This window comes from Hyla sarda, chromosome 9 (genome assembly GCF_029499605.1).
Source record: "Hyla sarda isolate aHylSar1 chromosome 9, aHylSar1.hap1, whole genome shotgun sequence".
NCBI lineage: Eukaryota > Metazoa > Chordata > Amphibia > Anura > Hylidae > Hyla > Hyla sarda.
The window spans coordinates 3,181,831-3,202,740 of NC_079197.1; the positions used below are offsets into that span (position 1 = coordinate 3,181,831).

General features: G+C 38.8%; 1 protein-coding gene across 9 annotated transcripts in view; it reads right to left on the reverse strand.

Moving 5' to 3' along the window:
* Positions 1-18,971, reverse strand: part of FNBP1 (formin binding protein 1) — a 126,450-nt gene extending 107,479 nt beyond the window's left edge. The window contains exon 1 of one of the 9 annotated variants that reach the window (XM_056537858.1): positions 18,607-18,923. In XM_056537858.1, coding sequence (XP_056393833.1) covers positions 18,607-18,630 — 24 coding nt within the window. In that variant the 5' untranslated portion in view covers positions 18,631-18,923. Of the gene's footprint in view, positions 1-18,606 lie in introns of all 9 variants that reach the window. The other 8 variants (XM_056537857.1, XM_056537855.1, XM_056537861.1 and 5 more) reach the window with 8 other exon arrangements.
* Between the last annotated feature and the right edge of the window lie 1,939 nt (positions 18,972-20,910).

The following is a 20,910-nucleotide window of genomic DNA, read 5'->3' on the forward strand; positions in this document are numbered from 1 at the left end:
ACACAACCTGCACCCCAAGACCCCCACACAACCTGCACCCCAAGACCCCCACACAACCTGCACCCCAAGACCCCCACACAACCTGCACCCCAAGACCCGCACACAACCTGCACCCCAAGACCCGCACACAACCTGCACCCCAAGACCCGCACACAACCTGCACCCCAAGACCCGCACACAACCTGCACCCCCAAGACCCGCACCCAACCTGCACCCCAAGACCCGCACCCAACCTGCACCCCAAGACCCGCACACAACCTGCACCCCAAGACCCGCACACAACCTGCACCCCCAAGACCCGAAAGCACATAATATACAGTGACCGAGTAAAAGAGAATGGAGGGTAATAATATTATATACAGTGTGTGAGTAATAGAGGATGAGGGTAATAATATTATATACAGTGTGTGAGTAATAGAGGATGAGGGTAATAATATTATATACAGTGTGTGAGTAATAGAGGATGAGGGTAATAATACTATATACTGTGTGTGAGTAATAGAGGATGGAGGGTAATAATATTATATACATTGTGAGTAATAGAGGATGAGGGTAATAATATATACAGTGTGTGAGTAATAGAGGATGGAGGGTAATAATACTATATACAGTGTGTGAGTAATAGAGGATGGAGGGTAATAATACTATATACAGTGTGAGTAATAGAGGATGAGGGTAATAATATTATATACAGTGTGTGAGTAATAGATGATGGAGGGTAATAATATTATATACATTGTGTGAGTAATAGAGGATGGAGGGTAATACTATATACAGTGTGTGAGTAATAGAGGATGAGGGTAATAATATTATATACAGTGTGTGAGTAATAGAGGATGGAGGGTAATAATATTATATACAGTGTGTGAGTAATAGAGGAAGGAGGGTAATAAGATTATATACAGTGTGTGAGTAATAGAGGATGAGGGTAATAATATTATATACAGTGTGTGAGTAATAGAGGATAGAGGGTAATAATATTATATACAGTGTGAGTAATAGAGGATGGAGGGTAATAATACTATATACAGTGTGTGAGTAATAGAGGATGAGGGTAATAATACTATATACAGTGTGTGAGTAATAGAGGATAAAGGGTAATAATACTATATACAGTGTGTGAGTAATAGAGGATGGAGGGTAATACTATATACAGTGTGAGTAATAGAGGATGGAGGGTAATAATATTATATACAGTGTGTGAGTAATAGAGGATGAGGGTAATAATATTATATACAGTGTGTGAGTAATAGAGGATGAGGGTAATAATACTATATACAGTGTGTGAGTAATAGAGGATGGAGGGTAATAATACTATATACAGTGTGTGAGTAATAGAGGATGGAGGGTAATAATACTATATACAGTGTGTGAGTAATAGAGGATGGAGGGTAATAATATTATATACAGTGTGAGTAATAGAGGATAATAATATTATATACAGTGTGTGAGTAATAGAGGATGAGGGTAATAATATTATATACAGTGTGAGAGTAATAGAGGATGGAGGGTAATAATATTATATACAGTGTGTGAGTAATAGAGGATGGAGGGTAATAATACTATATACAGTGTGTGAGTAAAAGAGGATGGAGGGTAATAATACTATATACAGTGTGTGAGTAAAAGAGGATGGAGGGTAATAATACTATATACAGTGTGTGAGTAAAAGAGGATGGAGGGTAATAATACTATATACAGTTTGTGAGTAATAGAGGATGAGGGTAATAATATTATATACAGTGTGTGAGTAATAGAGGATGAGGGTAATAATACTATATACAGTGTGTGAGTAATAGAGGATAAAGGGTAATAATACTATATACAGTGTGTAAGTAATAGAGGATGGAGGGTAATAATATTATATACAGTGTGTGAGTAAAAGAGGATGGAGGGTAATAATACTATATACAGTGTGTGTGAGTAATAGAGGATGAGGGTAATAATATTATATACAGTGTGTGAGTAATAGAGGATGAGGGTAATAATACTATATACAGTGTGTGAGTAATAGAGGATAAAGGGTAATAATACTATATACAGTGTGTAAGTAATAGAGGATGGAGGGTAATAATATTATATACAGTGTGTGAGTAATAGAGGATGGAGGGTAATAATATTATATACAGTGTGTGAGTAATAGAGGATAAAGGGTAATAATATTATATACAGTGTGTGAGTAATAGAGGATGGAGGGTAATAATATTATATACAGTGTGTGAGTAATAGAGGATGGAGGGTAATAATATTATATACAGTATGTGAGTAATAGAGGATGGAGGGTAATAATACTATATACAGTGTGTGAGTAATAGAGGATAAAGGGTAATAATACTATATACAGTGTGAGTAATAGAGGATGAGGGTAATAATACTATATACAGTGTGTGAGTAATAGAGGATGGAGGGTAATAATATTATATACAGTGTGTGAGTAATAGAGGATGGAGGGTAATAATATTATATACAGTGTGTGAGTAATAGAGGATGGAGGGTAATAATATTATATACAGTGTGAGTAATAGAGGATAATAATATTATATACAGTGTGTGAGTAATAGAGGATAAAGGGTAATAATATTATATACAGTGTGTGAGTAATAGAGGATGGAGGGTAATAATACTATATACAGTGTGTGAGTAATAGAGGATGGCGGGTAATAATATTATATACAGTGTGTGAGTAATAGAGGATGGCGGGTAATAATATTATATACAGTGTGTGAGTAATAGAGGATGGAGGGTAATAATACTATATACAGTGTGAGTAATAGAGGATGAGGGTAATAATACTATATACAGTGTGTGAGTAATAGAGGATGGAGGGTAATAATACTATATACAGTGTGTGAGTAATTGAGGATGGGGTAATAATACTATATACAGTGTGTGAGTAATAGAGGATAAAGGGTAATAATATTATATACAGTGTGTAAGTTATAGAGGATGAGGGTAATAATATTATATACAGTGTGTGAGTAATAGAGGATGAGGGTAATAATACTATATACAGTGTGTGAGTAATAGAGGATGAGGGTAATAATACTATATACAGTGTGTGAGTAATAGAGGATAAAGGGTAATAATATTATATACAGTGTGTAAGTAATAGAGGATGAGGGTAATAATATTATATACAGTGTGTGAGTAATAGAGGATGGTGGGTAATAATATTATATACAGTGTGTGAGTAATAGAGGATAAAGGGTAATAATACTATATACAGTGTGAGTAATAGAGGATGAGGGTAATAATACTATATACAGTGTGTGAGTAATAGAGGATGGAGGGTAATAATACTATATACAGTGTGTGAGTAATAGAGGATAAAGGGTAATAATATTATATACAGTGTGTAAGTAATAGAGGATGGAGGGTAATAATATTATATACAGTGTGTGAGTAATAGAGGATGGAGGGTAATAATATTATATACAGTGTGTGAGTAATAGAGGATGGAGGGTAATAATATTATATACAGTGTGTGAGTAATAGAGGATGAGGGTAATAATACTATATACAGTGTGTGAGTAATAGAGGATGAGGGTAATAATACTATATACAGTGTGTGAGTAATAGAGGATGAGGGTAATAATATTATATACAGTGTGTAAGTAATAGAGGATGGAGGGTAATAATACTATATACAGTGTGTGAGTAATAGAGGATGGAGGGTAATACTATATACAGTTTGTGAGTAATAGAGGATGGAGGGTAATAATACTATATACAGTGTGTGAGTAATAGAGGATGGAGGGTAATAATATTATATACAGTGTGTGAGTAATAGAGGATGGAGGGTAATAATATTATATACAGTGTGTGAGTAATAGAGGATGGAGGGTAATAATACTATATACAGTGTGTGAGTAATAGAGGATGGAGGGTAATAATATTATATACAGTGTGTGAGTAATAGAGGATGGAGGGTAATAATACTATATACAGTGTGTGAGTAATAGAGGATGGAGGGTAATAATTTTATATAAAAAGTGTTTGAGTAATAGAGGATGAGGGTAATAATACTATATACAGTGTGTGAGTAATAGAGGATGGAGGGTAATAATACTATATACAGTGTGTGAGTAATAGAGGATGGCGGGTAATAATATTATATACAGTGTGTGAGTAATAGAGGATGGAGGGTAATAATATTATATACAGTGTGTGAGTAATAGAGGATGGAGGGTAATAATACTATATACAGTGTGTGAGTAATAGAGGATGGAGGGTAATAATATTATATACAGTGTGTGAGTAATAGAGGATAATAATATTATATACAGTGTGTGAGTAATAGAGGATGGAGGGTAATAATATTATATACAGTGTGTGAGTAATAGAGGATGGAGGGTAATAATATTATATACAGTGTGTGAGTAATAGAGGATAAAGGGTAATAATACTATATACAGTGTGTAAGTAATAGAGGATGGAGGGTAATAATATTATATACAGTGTGTGAGTAATAGAGGATGGAGGGTAATAATATTATATACAGTGTGTGAGTAATAGAGGATGGAGGGTAATAATATTATATACAGTGTGTGAGTAATAGAGGATGGAGGGTAATAATATTATATACAGTGTGAGTAATAGAGGATAATAATATTATATACAGTGTGTGAGTAATAGAGGATAAAGGGTAATAATATTATATACAGTGTGTGAGTAATAGAGGATGGAGGGTAATAATACTATATACAGTGTGAGTAATAGAGGATGGCGGGTAATAATATTATATACAGTGTGTGAGTAATAGAGGATGGTGGGTAATAATATTATATACAGTGTGTGAGTAATAGAGGATAAAGGGTAATAATATTATATACAGTGTGTGAGTAATAGAGGATGGAGGGTAATAATACTATATACAGTGTGTGAGTAATAGAGGATGAGGGTAATAATACTATATACAGTGTGTGAGTAATAGAGGATAAAGGGTAATAATACTATATACAGTGTGTAAGTAATAGAGGATGGAGGGTAATAATATTATATACAGTGTGTGAGTAATAGAGGATGGAGGGTAATAATATTATATACAGTGTGTGAGTAATAGAGGATGGAGGGTAATAATATTATATACAGTGTGAGTAATAGAGGATGGAGGGTAATAATACTATATACAGTGTGTGAGTAATAGAGGATGGAGGGTAATAATACTATATACAGTGTGTGAGTAATAGAGGATGGAGGGTAATAATATTATATACAGTGTGAGTAATAGAGGATAATAATATTACAGTGTGTGAGTAATAGAGGATGGAGGGTAATAATACTATATACAGTGTGTGAGTAATAGAGGATGGAGGGTAATAATTTTATATAAAAAGTGTTTGAGTAATAGAGGATGGAGGGTAATAATACTATATACAGTGTGAGTAATAGAGGATGGAGGGTGGAGGGTAATAATACTATATACAGTGTGTGAGTAATAGAGGATGGAGGGTAATAATACTATATACAGTGTGAGTAATAGAGGATGAGGGTAAAATACTATATACAGTGTGTGAGTAATAGAGGATGGAGGGTAATAATACTATATACAGTGTGTGAGTAATAGAGGATGGAGGGTAATAATACTATATACAGTGTGTGAGTAATAGAGGATGGAGGGTAATAATACTATATACAGTGTGTGAGTAATAGAGGATGAGGGTAATAATATTATATACAGTGTGTGAGTAATAGAGGATGGAGGGTAATAATACTATATACAGTGTGTGAGTAATAGAGGATGGAGGGTAATAATATTATATACAGTGTGAGTAATAGAGGATAATAATTTTATATACAGTGTGTGAGTAATAGAGGATGGAGGGTAATAATATTATATACAGTGTGTGAGTAATAGAGGATGGAGGGTAATAATATTATATACAGTGTGTGAGTAATAGAGGATGGAGGGTAATAATATTATATACAGTGTGTGAGTAATAGAGGATGGTGGGTAATAATATTATATACAGTGTGTGAGTAATAGAGGATAAAGGGTAATAATATTATATACAGTGTGTGAGTAATAGAGGATGGAGGGTAATAATACTATATACAGTGTGTGAGTAATAGAGGATGGAGGGTAATAATACTATATACAGTGTGTGAGTAATAGAGGATGAGGGTAATAATACTATATACAGTGTGTGAGTAATAGAGGATAAAGGGTAATAATACTATATACAGTGTGTAAGTAATAGAGGATGGAGGGTAATAATATTATATACAGTGTGTGAGTAATAGAGGATGGAGGGTAATAATATTATATACAGTGTGTGAGTAATAGAGGATGGAGGGTAATAATATTATATACAGTGTGTGAGTAATAGAGGATGGAGGGTAATAATATTATATACAGTGTGAGTAATAGAGGATAATAATATTATATACAGTGTGTGAGTAATAGAGGATAAAGGGTAATAATATTATATACAGTGTGTGAGTAATAGAGGATGGAGGGTAATAATACTATATACAGTGTGTGAGTAATAGAGGATGGCGGGTAATAATATTATATACAGTGTGTGAGTAATAGAGGATGGTGGGTAATAATATTATATACAGTGTGTGAGTAATAGAGGATAAAGGGTAATAATATTATATACAGTGTGTGAGTAATAGAGGATGGAGGGTAATAATACTATATACAGTGTGTGAGTAATAGAGGATGAGGGTAATAATACTATATACAGTGTGTGAGTAATAGAGGATAAAGGGTAATAATACTATATACAGTGTGTAAGTAATAGAGGATGGAGGGTAATAATATTATATACAGTGTGTGAGTAATAGAGGATGGAGGGTAATAATATTATATACAGTGTGTGAGTAATAGAGGATGGAGGGTAATAATATTATATACAGTGTGTGAGTAATAGAGGATGGAGGGTAATAATACTATATACAGTGTGTGAGTAATAGAGGATGGAGGGTAATAATACTATATACAGTGTGTGAGTAATAGAGGATGAGGGTAATAATACTATATACAGTGTGTGAGTAATAGAGGATAAAGGGTAATAATACTATATACAGTGTGTAAGTAATAGAGGATGGAGGGTAATAATATTATATACAGTGTGTGAGTAATAGAGGATGGAGGGTAATAATATTATATACAGTGTGTGAGTAATAGAGGATGGAGGGTAATAATATTATATACAGTGTGTGAGTAATAGAGGATGGAGGGTAATAATATTATATACAGTGTGAGTAATAGAGGATAATAATATTATATACAGTGTGTGAGTAATAGAGGATAAAGGGTAATAATATTATATACAGTGTGTGAGTAATAGAGGATGGAGGGTAATAATACTATATACAGTGTGTGAGTAATAGAGGATGGCGGGTAATAATATTATATACAGTGTGTGAGTAATAGAGGATGGTGGGTAATAATATTATATACAGTGTGTGAGTAATAGAGGATAAAGGGTAATAATATTATATACAGTGTGTGAGTAATAGAGGATGGAGGGTAATAATACTATATACAGTGTGTGAGTAATAGAGGATGAGGGTAATAATACTATATACAGTGTGTGAGTAATAGAGGATAAAGGGTAATAATACTATATACAGTGTGTAAGTAATAGAGGATGGAGGGTAATAATATTATATACAGTGTGTGAGTAATAGAGGATGGAGGGTAATAATATTATATACAGTGTGAGTAATAGAGGATGGAGGGTAATAATACTATATACAGTGTGTGAGTAATAGAGGATGGAGGGTAATAATACTATATACAGTGTGTGAGTAATAGAGGATGGAGGGTAATAATATTATATACAGTGTGAGTAATAGAGGATAATAATATTACAGTGTGTGAGTAATAGAGGATGGAGGGTAATAATACTATATACAGTGTGTGAGTAATAGAGGATGGAGGGTAATAATTTTATATAAAAAGTGTTTGAGTAATAGAGGATGGAGGGTAATAATATTATATACAGTGTGAGTAATAGAGGATGGAGGGTGGAGGGTAATAATACTATATACAGTGTGAGTAATAGAGGATGGAGGGTGGAGGGTAATAATACTATATACAGTGTGTGAGTAATAGAGGATGGAGGGTAATAATACTATATACAGTGTGAGTAATAGAGGATGAGGGTAAAATACTATATACAGTGTGTGAGTAATAGAGGATGGAGGGTAATAATACTATATACAGTGTGTGAGTAATAGAGGATGGAGGGTAATAATACTATATACAGTGTGTGAGTAATAGAGGATGAGGGTAATAATATTATATACAGTGTGTGAGTAATAGAGGATGGAGGGTAATAATACTATATACAGTGTGTGAGTAATAGAGGATGGAGGGTAATAATACTATATACAGGGCTCACAAACATATTATACTGCACTCATACTGAGCCTGCTGGGTGTAATACTGGGGGGGATATAATATTTGGTTGCGCTCCACATGATGTGCGGCAGATGGTTGGGGGTATTAAGTACACGGTGCGGCGGCCCCCCGGATTATTCTTTAATCAGAGGAAACAGATCCTGACCCTGTGTATTATCTATAGGATATATATATATATATATATATATATATATATATATATATATATATATATACCGTATATATACACACACACAGAGGGGCAGTGGGATATGAGCCTTGTGCCCCCCCAGGACCCCCCAATATAGGCAGCAGCATCAATTGGGAGCATCAATTCCCATTCTGCTCCGATTCCTACAATGACTATAATGAGAGCTACAGTGTAGATCAGTGTTTTTCCAACCAGGGTGCCTCCAGCTGTTGCAAAACTACAAGTCCCAGCATGTCCAGACAGCCAAAGGCTGTTTTGCAACAGCCGGAGGAACCCTGGTTGGGAAACACTAGATGGGGGAGCGGTGGTGATGGGGGGCGGAGCGTCAGACATCATCACAGCAGGGCTCCACTTTAACATCTCAGTTATTAAATACGTAAATATCGTTTTTTCCTCCAATCACATCCAGAGCTACTATGAAAAGTACTTAAGACTCCGCATGGGCGGGACTAAACCCCAGTCTGTCAGTCATGTGACCTCCCCGCTCAGCACTGGTTGCATACTGCCCTCTCCCACAATGCAGCAGAGCTCTTACTTCAGCTTTAGGCAGAAATGGAGAAAACAAACATCACGTGACTGGAAACGAGCGCCCAAAGCGACGTATACGGATTTGTTACTGAGGAGACCGCGGGATCGGTTATACAGGAAGTGATCAGCAACGGACGGCTCTACAGCTGCTGCACAACCACAACTCCCAGCATGCCCAAAGCCTCCCATACATATCAGAACAGTGTCCCCCAACCTGTGGCTCTCCAGCTGCTATTACACTACAGCCCCATATCATGTCCTGACAGTCGTGTGCAGCCAGGGCATGCTGGGAGTTGTAGTCCGATGCCGGTCACCCAATAAGAGGTGCATTATGGGTAATTCAGAGGCTACTTTCATAATAATGCTCAGGTAGTGCTGGACAGGGGGCACAGAGTATTGTTCTCTGTTATCAGCCATGTCAGAGCAGAAGGAGCAGTGTTACCCGACCAGGGTGCCTCCAGCTGTTGCAAAACTACAACTCCCAGCATACCCGGACAGCCTTTGGCTGTCCGGGCATGCTGGGAGTTGTAGTTTTGCAACAGCTGGAGGCACCCTGGTTGGGTAACACTGAGATAGAGATTTACTGCAGGTAAGTGAATGCAATCTACTGCTCCCTGTTATCAGGAACCTCAGGGCAAAGGCGACTTGCAAATGGATCTACTTAGTCGGTTATATCGGTTTCTGGAAAAGTTGGGTGACGGCACAAATAACCAGCGTCACAGCTTCCACGTAGACTTGTCATCCCAGGGGTCAGAGACGCTGCTGATCCCGGGCAGAGAAGACGACTGCTCCAGCAGACAGTAGAGCGATGTGATGTGTTACTGGCAGCATCATGGGGAGAGCAGCAGAGGCGCCTGCACAGGAGGAGGCAGCGCTGTGCGGCCATAATTACCACACGTCCTTGTGCAAGTCTCCAGCGCACAGAGCAGGACGCCTCAAGGTGCTGCACCCCAACCTGCTCCACCAACAGGGGGCACCCACAATGTAATAAAAGGGGAGCACCAAGAAAATGTAGCAAAGAATATGGGGGTCACAGACTGGGGGTCCCACTATTCAGCAGCGATCACCCCCTTTAAATCTCTTAAAGGGATGGGTATTATTTTATCCACACTATGACTCTTCTGGCTGGCAGCCATTATTTGGAGACAGCTGTAAACAAGTAAAATCAAACAAACCGAACCCATCCGGACAGGCCCGGCCGCGCAGCCTCAGCACGACTGTAACATGACAAACGCAGGAATCCCAGCACAGTTACATTGTTCAGTGGATAATATCTGCCTGCAGATCATCTCCAGGGACGCTCACTCCTGGTCTTATCCTCCAGAGCTGCACTCACTATTCTGCTGCACTCCAGGTCTTATCCTCGTCTCCTCCAAAGCTGCACTCACTATTCTGCTGCACTCCAGGTCTTATCCTCCAGTCACCTCCAGAGCTGCACTCACTATTCTGATACACTCCAGTCACCTCCAGAGCTGCACTCACTATTCTGCTGCACTCCAGGTCTTATCCTCGTCTCCTCCAAAGCTGCACTCACTATTCTGCTGCACTCCAGGTCTTATCCTCCAGTCACCTCCAGAGCTGCACTCACTATTCTGCTGCACTCCAGGTCTTATCCTCCAGTCACCTCCAGAGCTGCACTCACTATTCTGCTGCACTCCAGGTCTTATCCTCCAGTAACCTCCAGAGCAGCACTCACTATTCTGCTGCACTCCTGGTCTTATCCTCCAGTCACCTCCAGAGCTGCACTCACTATTCTGCTACACTCCAGTCACCTCCAGAGCTGCACTCACTATTCTGCTGCACTCAAGGTCTTATCCTCCAGTCTCCTCCAAAGCTGCACTCACTATTCTGCTGCACTCCAGGTCTTATCCTCCAGTCACCTCCAGAGCTGCACTCACTATTCTGATACACTCCAGTCACCTCCAGAGCTGCACTCACTATTCTGCTGCACTCCAGGTCTGATCTTCCAGTCACCTCCAGAGCTGCACTCACTATTCTGCTGTTACATTAGGTCATTTCCTGCAGTCACCTCCAGAGCTGCACTCACTATTCTGCTGCACTCTAGGTCTTATCCTCCAGAGGTGCACTCACTATTCTGCTGAACTCTAGGTCTTATCCTCCAGAGGTACACTCACTATTCTGCTGTTACATCAGGTCTTATCATTCAGTCACTATTCTGCTGTTCTCTTATGTCTTATCTTCCGACAACTCTGAAAAGACCCTAAACTAGAAGGAAACCACTGGATCAAAGAGAGTAAATGCAGAAATGGGAATGCAGCTCTGGATGTGACTGGAGTAAAAGACTTTACATCAAAAAGTTACATTAAAAGCAAAAGGAAATAAACTGTAAAATCATGAAATTAATTGGGGCCCTAAGAATATGACTATAAAGAATAAAGGGGAATCCCCCATGAGTCAGTGAAGAGAGACGCTGCCCCCATCTAGTCTCCAAGGGGACAATGAAAATGGGCACCAGCCCCCTGAGCCCTCATGACTCTGCTGTATATTATACGTTGTATCAAATAGCAAATTGTCTAAAAGATACACAGTAAAGATCCCCTCCCAGCACTAGATACAAAGTAAAGATCCCCTCCCAGCACTAGATACAAAGTAAAGATCCCCTCCCAGCACTAGATACAAAGTAAAGATCCCCTCCCAGCACTAGATACACAGTAAAGATCCCCTCCCAGCACTAGATACAAAGTAAAGATCCCCTCCCAGCACTAGATACAAAGTAAAGATCCCCTCCCAGCACAATATACACAGTAAAGATCCCCTCCCAGAACTAGATACAAAGTAAAGATCCCCTCCCAGCACAATATACACAGTAAAGATCCCCTCCCAGCACAATATACACAGTAAAGATCCCCTCCCAGAACTAGATACAAAGTAAAGATCCCCTCCCAGCACAATATACACAGAAAAGATCCCCTCCCAGCACTAGATACAAAGTAAAGATCCCCTCCCAGCACAATATACACAGTAAAGATCCCCTCCCAGAACTAGATACAAAGTAGAGATCCCCTCCCAGCACTAGATACAAAGTAAAGATCCCCTCCCAGCACTAGATACAAAGTAAAGATCCCCTCCCAGCACTAGATACAAAGTAAAGATCCCCTCCCAGCACTAGATACACAGTAAAGATCCCCTCCCAGCACAATATACACAGTAAAGATCCCCTCCCAGCACAATATACACAGTAAAGATCCCCTCCCAGCACTAGATACAAAGTAAAGATCCCCTCCCAGCACAATATACACAGTAAAGATCCCCTCCCAGCACAATATACACAGTAAAGATCCCCTCCCAGCACTAGATACAAAGTAAAGATCCCCTCCCAGCACTAGATACAAAGTAAAGATCCCCTCCCAGCACTAGATACAAAGTAAAGATCCCCTCCCAGCAAGAGATACAAAGTAAAGATCCCCTCCCAGCACTAGATACAAAGTAAAGATCCCCTCCCAGCACAATATACACAGTAAAGATCCCCTCCCAGCACTAGATACACAGTAAAGATCCCCTCCCAGCACTAGATACACAGTAAAGATCCCCTCCCAGCACTAGATACAAAGTAAAGATCCCCTCCCAGCACTAGATACAAAGTAAAGATCCCCTCCCAGCACTAGATACAAAGTAAAGATCCCCTCCCAGCACTAGATACAAAGAAATGATCCCCTCCCAGCACTAGATACACAGTAAAGATCCCCTCCCAGCACTAGATACACAGTAAAGATCCCCTCCCAGCACAATATACACAGTAAATATCCCCTCCCAGCACTAGATACACAGTAAAGTTCCCCTCCCAGCACAATATACACAGTAAAGATCCCCTCCCAGCACAATATACACAGTAAAGATCCCCTCCCAGCACTAGATACACAGTAAAGATCCCCTCCCAGCACTAGATACACAGTAAAGATCCCCTCCCAGCACTAGATACACAGTAAAGATCCCCTCCCAGCACTAGATACACAGTAAAGATCCCCTCCCAGCACTAGATACACAGTAAAGATCCCCTCCCAGCACTAGATACACAGTAAAGATCCCCTCCCAGCACTAGATACACAGTAAAGATCCCCTCCCAGCACTAGATACACAGTAAAGATCCCCTCCCAGCAGTAGATACACAGTAAAGATCCCCTCCCAGCACTAGATACAAAGTGTCCAGACAGACGCTTCCTCTATGGCCTCTCCAGCTGTGCAGATACTACTCCCAGTCTGCAGATGTCAGGGCATGCTGGGAGTTGTAGTCTTAACATATGTAGGTAGGGGCTGTATATATTGTATTATGTAGGGTGTATATATAGTGTTGTATATAGTATGTAGGCATGTATACAGTGGAGATATATATATATATATATAGGGGTACGTATATTATTAGGTAGGGTTGTATATAGTGGGGTGAATACAGTATTGTATAGGGGTGTATACAGTACATATATATATATATAGTTGTATACAGTATTAAGTATGGGTATATACAGTATATATAGGGGTGTATAGTGTGTGTATATATATATATGGGTATATATTATTACGTATGGTGTATACAGTATATATAGGGGTGTATAGTATGTGTATATATATGGGTATATATTATTACGTAGGGGTGTATACAGTATATATATAGGGGTTTATATATTACATAGGGGTGTATACAGTGTATATATATATATGGGTTTATATTATGTAGGGGTGTATACAGTATATATAGGGGTTTATGTATTATTACATAGGGGTGTATACAGTATATATATATAGGGGTTTATTATTATGTAGGGGTGTAGGCAGTGTGTGTGTATATATATATATATATATATATATATATATATATATATATATAGTGATTTATATATTATTACGTAGATGTGTATACAGATAGTCGTTTATATATTATTACGTAGGGGTGTATACAGTATATAGGGGTGTATACAGTGTGTGTGTGTGTGTGTGTGTGTGTATATATATATATATATATATATATATAGGGTTTATATATTATTACATAGGGGTGTATACAGTATATATAGGGGTGTATACAATATATATAGGGGTGTATATATTATGTAGGAGTGAATACAGTATATATAGGGGTGTATATATTATGTAGGGGTGTATACAGTGTATATAGGGGGTGTATACAGTATATATATTTATATATAGGGTTTATATATTATTACGTGGGGGTGTATACAGTATATATAGGGGTGTATATATTATTATGTAGGGGTGTATACAGTATATATACGGGTGTATACCTTATATATATAGGGGTGTATACAGTATATATAGGGGTGTATATATTATTATGTAGGGGTGTATACAGTATATATAGGGGTGTATATATTATTACGTAGGGGTGTATACAGTATATATAGGGGTGTATATATTATTATGTAGGAGTGTATACAGTATATATATATATATAGGGGTGTATACCGTATATATAGGGGTGTATATATTATTATGTAGGGGTGTATACAGTATATATATATATATAGGGGTGTATACCGTATATATAGGGGTGTATACCTTATATATAGGGGTGTATACAGTATATATAGGGGTGTATATATTATTATGTAGGAGTGTATACAGTATATATAGGGGTGTATATATTATTATGTAGGGGTGTATACAGTATATATAGGGGTGTATATATTATTATGTAGGGGTGTATACAGTATATATATAGGGGTGTATACCGTATATATAGGGGTGTATACAGTATATAGGGGTGTATATATTATTATATAGGGGTGTATACAGTATTTATATATATATATATATATATATATATAGGGGTGTATACCGTATTTATATATATATATATACACATATATATTTATATATAGGGTGTATATATTATTATGTAGGGGTGTATACAGTATAAATATATAGGGGTGTATACAGTATATATAGGGGTGTATATATTATTATGTAGGGATGTATATATTATTATGTAGGGGTGTATACAGTGTATATAGGGGTGTATATATTATTATGTAGGGGTGTATATATTATTATGTAGGGGTGTATACAGTATATATAGGGGTGTATATATTTTTATGTAGGGGTGTATACAGTATATATAGGGGTGCATATATTTTTATGTAGGGGTGTATACAGTATATATAAGGGTGTATACATATATGAAATGTATATAGTAATATGTAGGAGGTGTACTCAGTATATATAGGGGTGTTTGCAGTTATATATATATATATTGTATTTATTGGGTGTATACAGTATATATATGGGTGTATATATTATTATGTAGGGGTGTATACAGTATATATAGGGGTGTTTGCAGTATATATATATATATATATATATATATATATATATTGTATTTATTGGGTGTATTACACATACATTGCTGGGGGCCCCTCATGTCATGTGACCTCCAGCTCTATATATACATTCTGTATAGCTGGCCTTACTGGGCCCTGTATACGGGGAGGACTAACACTAACCTCTGTATTAGGGCACTGTACACAGGATATAGTATACAGGGTTGGCTATATACTGTGATATACGGGCTATATAGACCAGCCTGTATACAGGAGTATATAGTGATATCCTGCATGTAGATATAATTATAAAGGCTGTATCGATGGTTACATCTGGTATATATAAACAAAGCACAAATATGGCGGAGTATATAGTGGTATACAGGCCTGTATATAAAGATATACGAGCTGTATATATGGTATATACAGGGCAGTATACAGGGTATATAGTGCAGTATACGGGGTAGATATATGTATATGGGCCAGTATACCGGGGTAGATATCTATGTATATACAGTATATACAGGGCAGTATACAGGGTATATAGGGCAGTATACAGGGTAGATATATGTATATGGGGCAGTATACCGAGGTAGATATCTATGTATATATGGTATATACAGGGCAGTATACGGGATAGATATATGTATATAGGGCAGTATACCGGGGTAGATATCTATGTATAAATAGTATATACAGGGCAGTATACAGGATATATATACAGGGCAGTATACAGGGTATATATAGGGCAGTATACAGGACAGTATATAGGGCAGTATACAGGGTATATACATATATATGGTATATACAGGGCAGTATACAGGGTATATATATATAGGGCAGTATACAGGGTATATACAGGGCAGTATACAGGGTATATACAGGGCAGTATACAGGGTATATACAGGGCAGTATACAGGGTATATATATATAGGGCAGTATACCGGGGTAGATATCTATGTATAAATAGTATATACAGGGCAGTATACAGGATATATATAGGGCAGTATACAGGGTATATACAGGGCAGTATACAGGATATATATAGGGCAGTATACAGGGTATATACAGGGCAGTATACAGGGTATATATAGGGCAGTATACAGGACAGTCTATAGGGCAGTATAAAGGACAGTATATAGGGCAATATACATATATATGGTATATACAGGGCAGTATACAGGGTATATATAGGGCAGTATACAGGACAGTATATAGGGCAATATACATATATATGGTATATACAGGGCAGTATACAGGGTATATAGGGCAGTATACAGGGTGTATATATAGGGCAGTAGACGTGTATATATATGTGGTGACTCACCCACAGCTCGGTGCCCCAGCTCATGGTGTATATAGGGCAGTATACAGGGTATATATAGGGCATTATACAGGGAGTATATAGGGCAGTATACAGGGAGTATATAGGGCAGTATACAGGGAATATATAGGGCAGTATACAGGGTGTATATATAGGGCAGTATACAGGGAGTATATAGGGCAGTATACAGGGTATATACAGGGCAGTATACAGGGTATATATATAGGGCAGCAGACATGTGTATATATATGTGGTGACTCACCCACAGCTCAGTGCCCCAGCTCATGGTGTATATAGGGCAGTATACAGGGAGTGTATAGGGCAGTATACAGGGTATATATAGGGCAGTATACAGGGTATATATAGGGCAGTATATAGGGTGTATATATAGGGCAGTATATAGGGAGTATATAGGGCAGTATACAGGGAGTATATAGGGCAGTATACAGGGTATATATATAGGGCAGTATACAGGGTGTATATATAGGGCAGCAGACATGTATATATATATGTGGTGACTCACCCACAGCTCGGTGCCCCAGCTCATGGTATATACAGGGCAGTATACATGGTATATACAGGGCAGTATACAGGGTGTATATACAGGGCAGTATACAGGGTGTATATACAGGGCAGTATACAGGGTGTATATAGGGCAGTATACAGGGTAAATATATAGGGCAGTATACAGGGTGTATATATAGGGCAGTATACAGGGTATATATATAGGGCAGTATACAGGGTATATATATAGGGCAGTATACAGGGTATATATATAGGGCAGTATACAGGGTATATATAGGGCAGTATACAGGGTATATATATATAGGGCAGTATACAGGGTATATATATAGGGCATTATACAGGGTATATATAGGGCAGTATACAGGGTATATATATAGGGCAGTATACAGGGTGTATATATAGGGCAGCAGACATGTATATATATATATATATATATATATATATATATATATATGTGGTGACTCACCCACAGCTCGGTGCCCCAGCTCATGGTATATACAGGGTATATATAGGGCAGTATACAGGGTATATATAGGGCAGTATACAGGGTGTATATATAGGGCAGTATACAGGGTGTATATAGGGCAGTATACAGGGTGTATATATAGGGCAGTATACAGGGTGTATATAGGGCAGTATACAGGGTATATATAGGGCAGTATACAGGGTATATATATAGGGCAGTAGACATGTATATATATATATATGTGGTGACTCACCCACAGCTCGGTGCCCCAGCTCATGGTATATATAGGGCAGTATACAGGGTATATATATAGGGCAGCAGACAGGGTATATATATATAGGGCAGTATACAGGGTATATATATAGGGCAGCAGACAGGGTATATATATATATAGGGCAGTATACAGGGTATATATAGGGCAGTATACAGGGTGTATATATAGGGCAGTAGACATGTATATATATATATATGTGGTGACTCACCCACAGCTCGGTGCCCCAGCTCATGGTATATATAGGGCAGTATACAGGGTGTATATAGGGCAGTATACAGGGTATATATAGGGCAGTATACAGGGTGTATATAGGGCAGTATACAGGGTATATATAGGGCAGTATACAGGGTATATATAGGGCAGTATACAGGGTGTATATAGGGCAGTATACAGGGTATATATAGGGCAGTATACAGGGTATATATAGGGCAGTATACAGGGTATATATATATATATAGGGCAGCAGACAGGGTATATATATATATATAGGGCAGTATACAGGGTATATATATAGGGCAGTATACAGGGTATATATATATAGGGCAGTATACAGGGTATATATAGGGCAGTATACAGGGTGTATATATAGGGCAGTAGACATGTATATATATATATATGTGGTGACTCACCCACAGCTCGGTGCCCCAGCTCATGGTGTCCCGGGGGCGGCGGGGACAGTCGCCCGCTCAGTGCCGCAGGATAACGGGCTGTCTCCGGGGAGGCGTGTCCCTGAGGATGCCCGGGCGGCTCCTCTCCGGGTGCTGTGCCGGGTGTCGGGTGAATCTTCGGGCGTCCCCCCACCCTTGACGAGCGGCGGAGCGGGCGCGCGGCCAGTTGCGGGAGGATCCGCGGGAGCGCGCACCCTCAGACAGAGAACGGGGCGGAGCCTGCAGCCTGTGCGCTGCAATACCAGGCTCCGCCCACACTCACTCTGCGCTAGGACGGCCAGGGGGCGTTACCCACTGATTTGCCTCTGTGACAACAGGCTCCACCCCCCAGAGATAATCTATGCCTGGGGGCGGGGCCAGATTTGACAGCTCGGGAGCGCGGACCCCGCTGTATAACGGTTTAAGATCCGAAAGGGGGCGGAGCCTGACAGCTTCTCTATGAGGACTGAGCGCTAAAAGGAGCTGCGGCGACACCTGGCGGACACAAGCTGCATAGCAACATGATTTGAAACAATACTAAACTACAACTCCCAGCAGGGCAGACACAACATCGCACTTCAGAATTTCCTGCACTAGAAAACGCAGGGTGTGCACAACATTGCTATTCTGGCCTTGCTTTGTTCCTTTTCTTTTAATAAAATGTGTTAGTTTTATATTAGGGACCATTACAGACCATTAATACCGAATAGATGCCGATTGCATGACCACAAGTCCCAGCATGCCCTCTAGACAGCCCTGTAGCTTTAACTAATCCACTGGTCTCTAAAATGTGGACCTCCAATTTTTGAAAAAAAAAATTCTGTTTGAAACACAGAGCTCTCTGCTGACATCATGAACACAGTGCTCTCTGCTGACATCTCTGTCCATTTTAGGAACTGTCCAGAATAAAAGGAAATCCCCATAGCAAACATATGCTGCTCTGGACAGTTCCTAAAATGGACAGAGATGTCAGAAGTGAGCACTGTGCTCATGATGTCAGCAGAGAGCTCTGTGTTTCAAAAAGAAAATAATTTCTTCTAGTATTCAGCAGCTAATAAGTACAGGAAGGATTAAGATTTTTTAATAGAAGTAATTTACAAATATGTTTAACTTTCTGGCACCAGTTGATTAAAAAAAAAAAAAAAAAGTTTTTCACCGGAGTACCCCTTTAAATTGATTTAAACCTAATATTGCAAATGTGATAAAAAGAAAAAAAATATATAAACATAAACTATCACAAAAGCCTTCAATATTTTATTCATAAAAGTGTTTAACTGTACAAAATGTTTTCAGGTTATAAACCAAATTACTTTCACACAAAACACAATGGTGAACAGTCCCTTGTTACAAATCGCTCCATTTTTGGAATTTCACTCGGCCTCTTGGCTTTCGGTTATTGGGGTTGATTTACTAACGTGATCCAGACTCTTTTTTGTCTGGCTTTGCACCCAAATTGTGTCGCAATTTGCGACCAAAAAAACCAAAACACTCCATTTTACAAGGAAAACCTGGGAAGGGGGTGTGGTCAATTGATAAAGTGGGTGTGGTCCCGACAAAAGGGGCGTTTAAAGTTATTAAAAATCCCAACATATTTACTAAGGTTTCCACAGAAAATGTGGTGGATTTGAGCCGAGGAAAACCCGACAGATCAGAGGAGGTGTAAAAAAAAAGCAAAATGTAGGGAAACCTTAGTAAATACCGTGGGAAATCAAAACCCACAAAGAAACCTACACAACACTCTTAGTAAATAAACCCCATCGTGTGCGGCAAACTAACACTTTTTCTAGAGTAATTTTGGAAGTACTCTGAGTATTTTTTGTCGGGAACACGCCCATTTTTGCATAAAACACGCCCATTTCAGAGTGAAGAAAAACACTCCGAGTGGTTTCTAAAGTGTTGGTTGTGCAGCGTCAAATTTGGTCGCAGAAATAGTCGCACAGATGTTGCGACTAAAATTTAGGCGCTAGAACCGAGAAAAATAGTCGGTTGGGCTTTAGTAAATCAGGGCCAATGTGGACAATGTGGAGATTTCCAGCGAAAATAAGCATAGGGGATAAGTAGCTGATCGCAGGGGGTCTGGCCACTGGGCTCCCCCCCCCAAACTCCCTGTAGACGACACCCACCCATCATCAAGAGCACCGGGGCCCCATCCTGGAGATCGGGGGGGGGGGGCAGTGTGCGGACCCCCACGATCAGATACTTAGTCCATATACTGTGGAGGGTTAAGTGTTAATTTTCACCGGAGTACTCTTTTAAGAGGTAACAAAAAAATTATCAAAAAAGAGC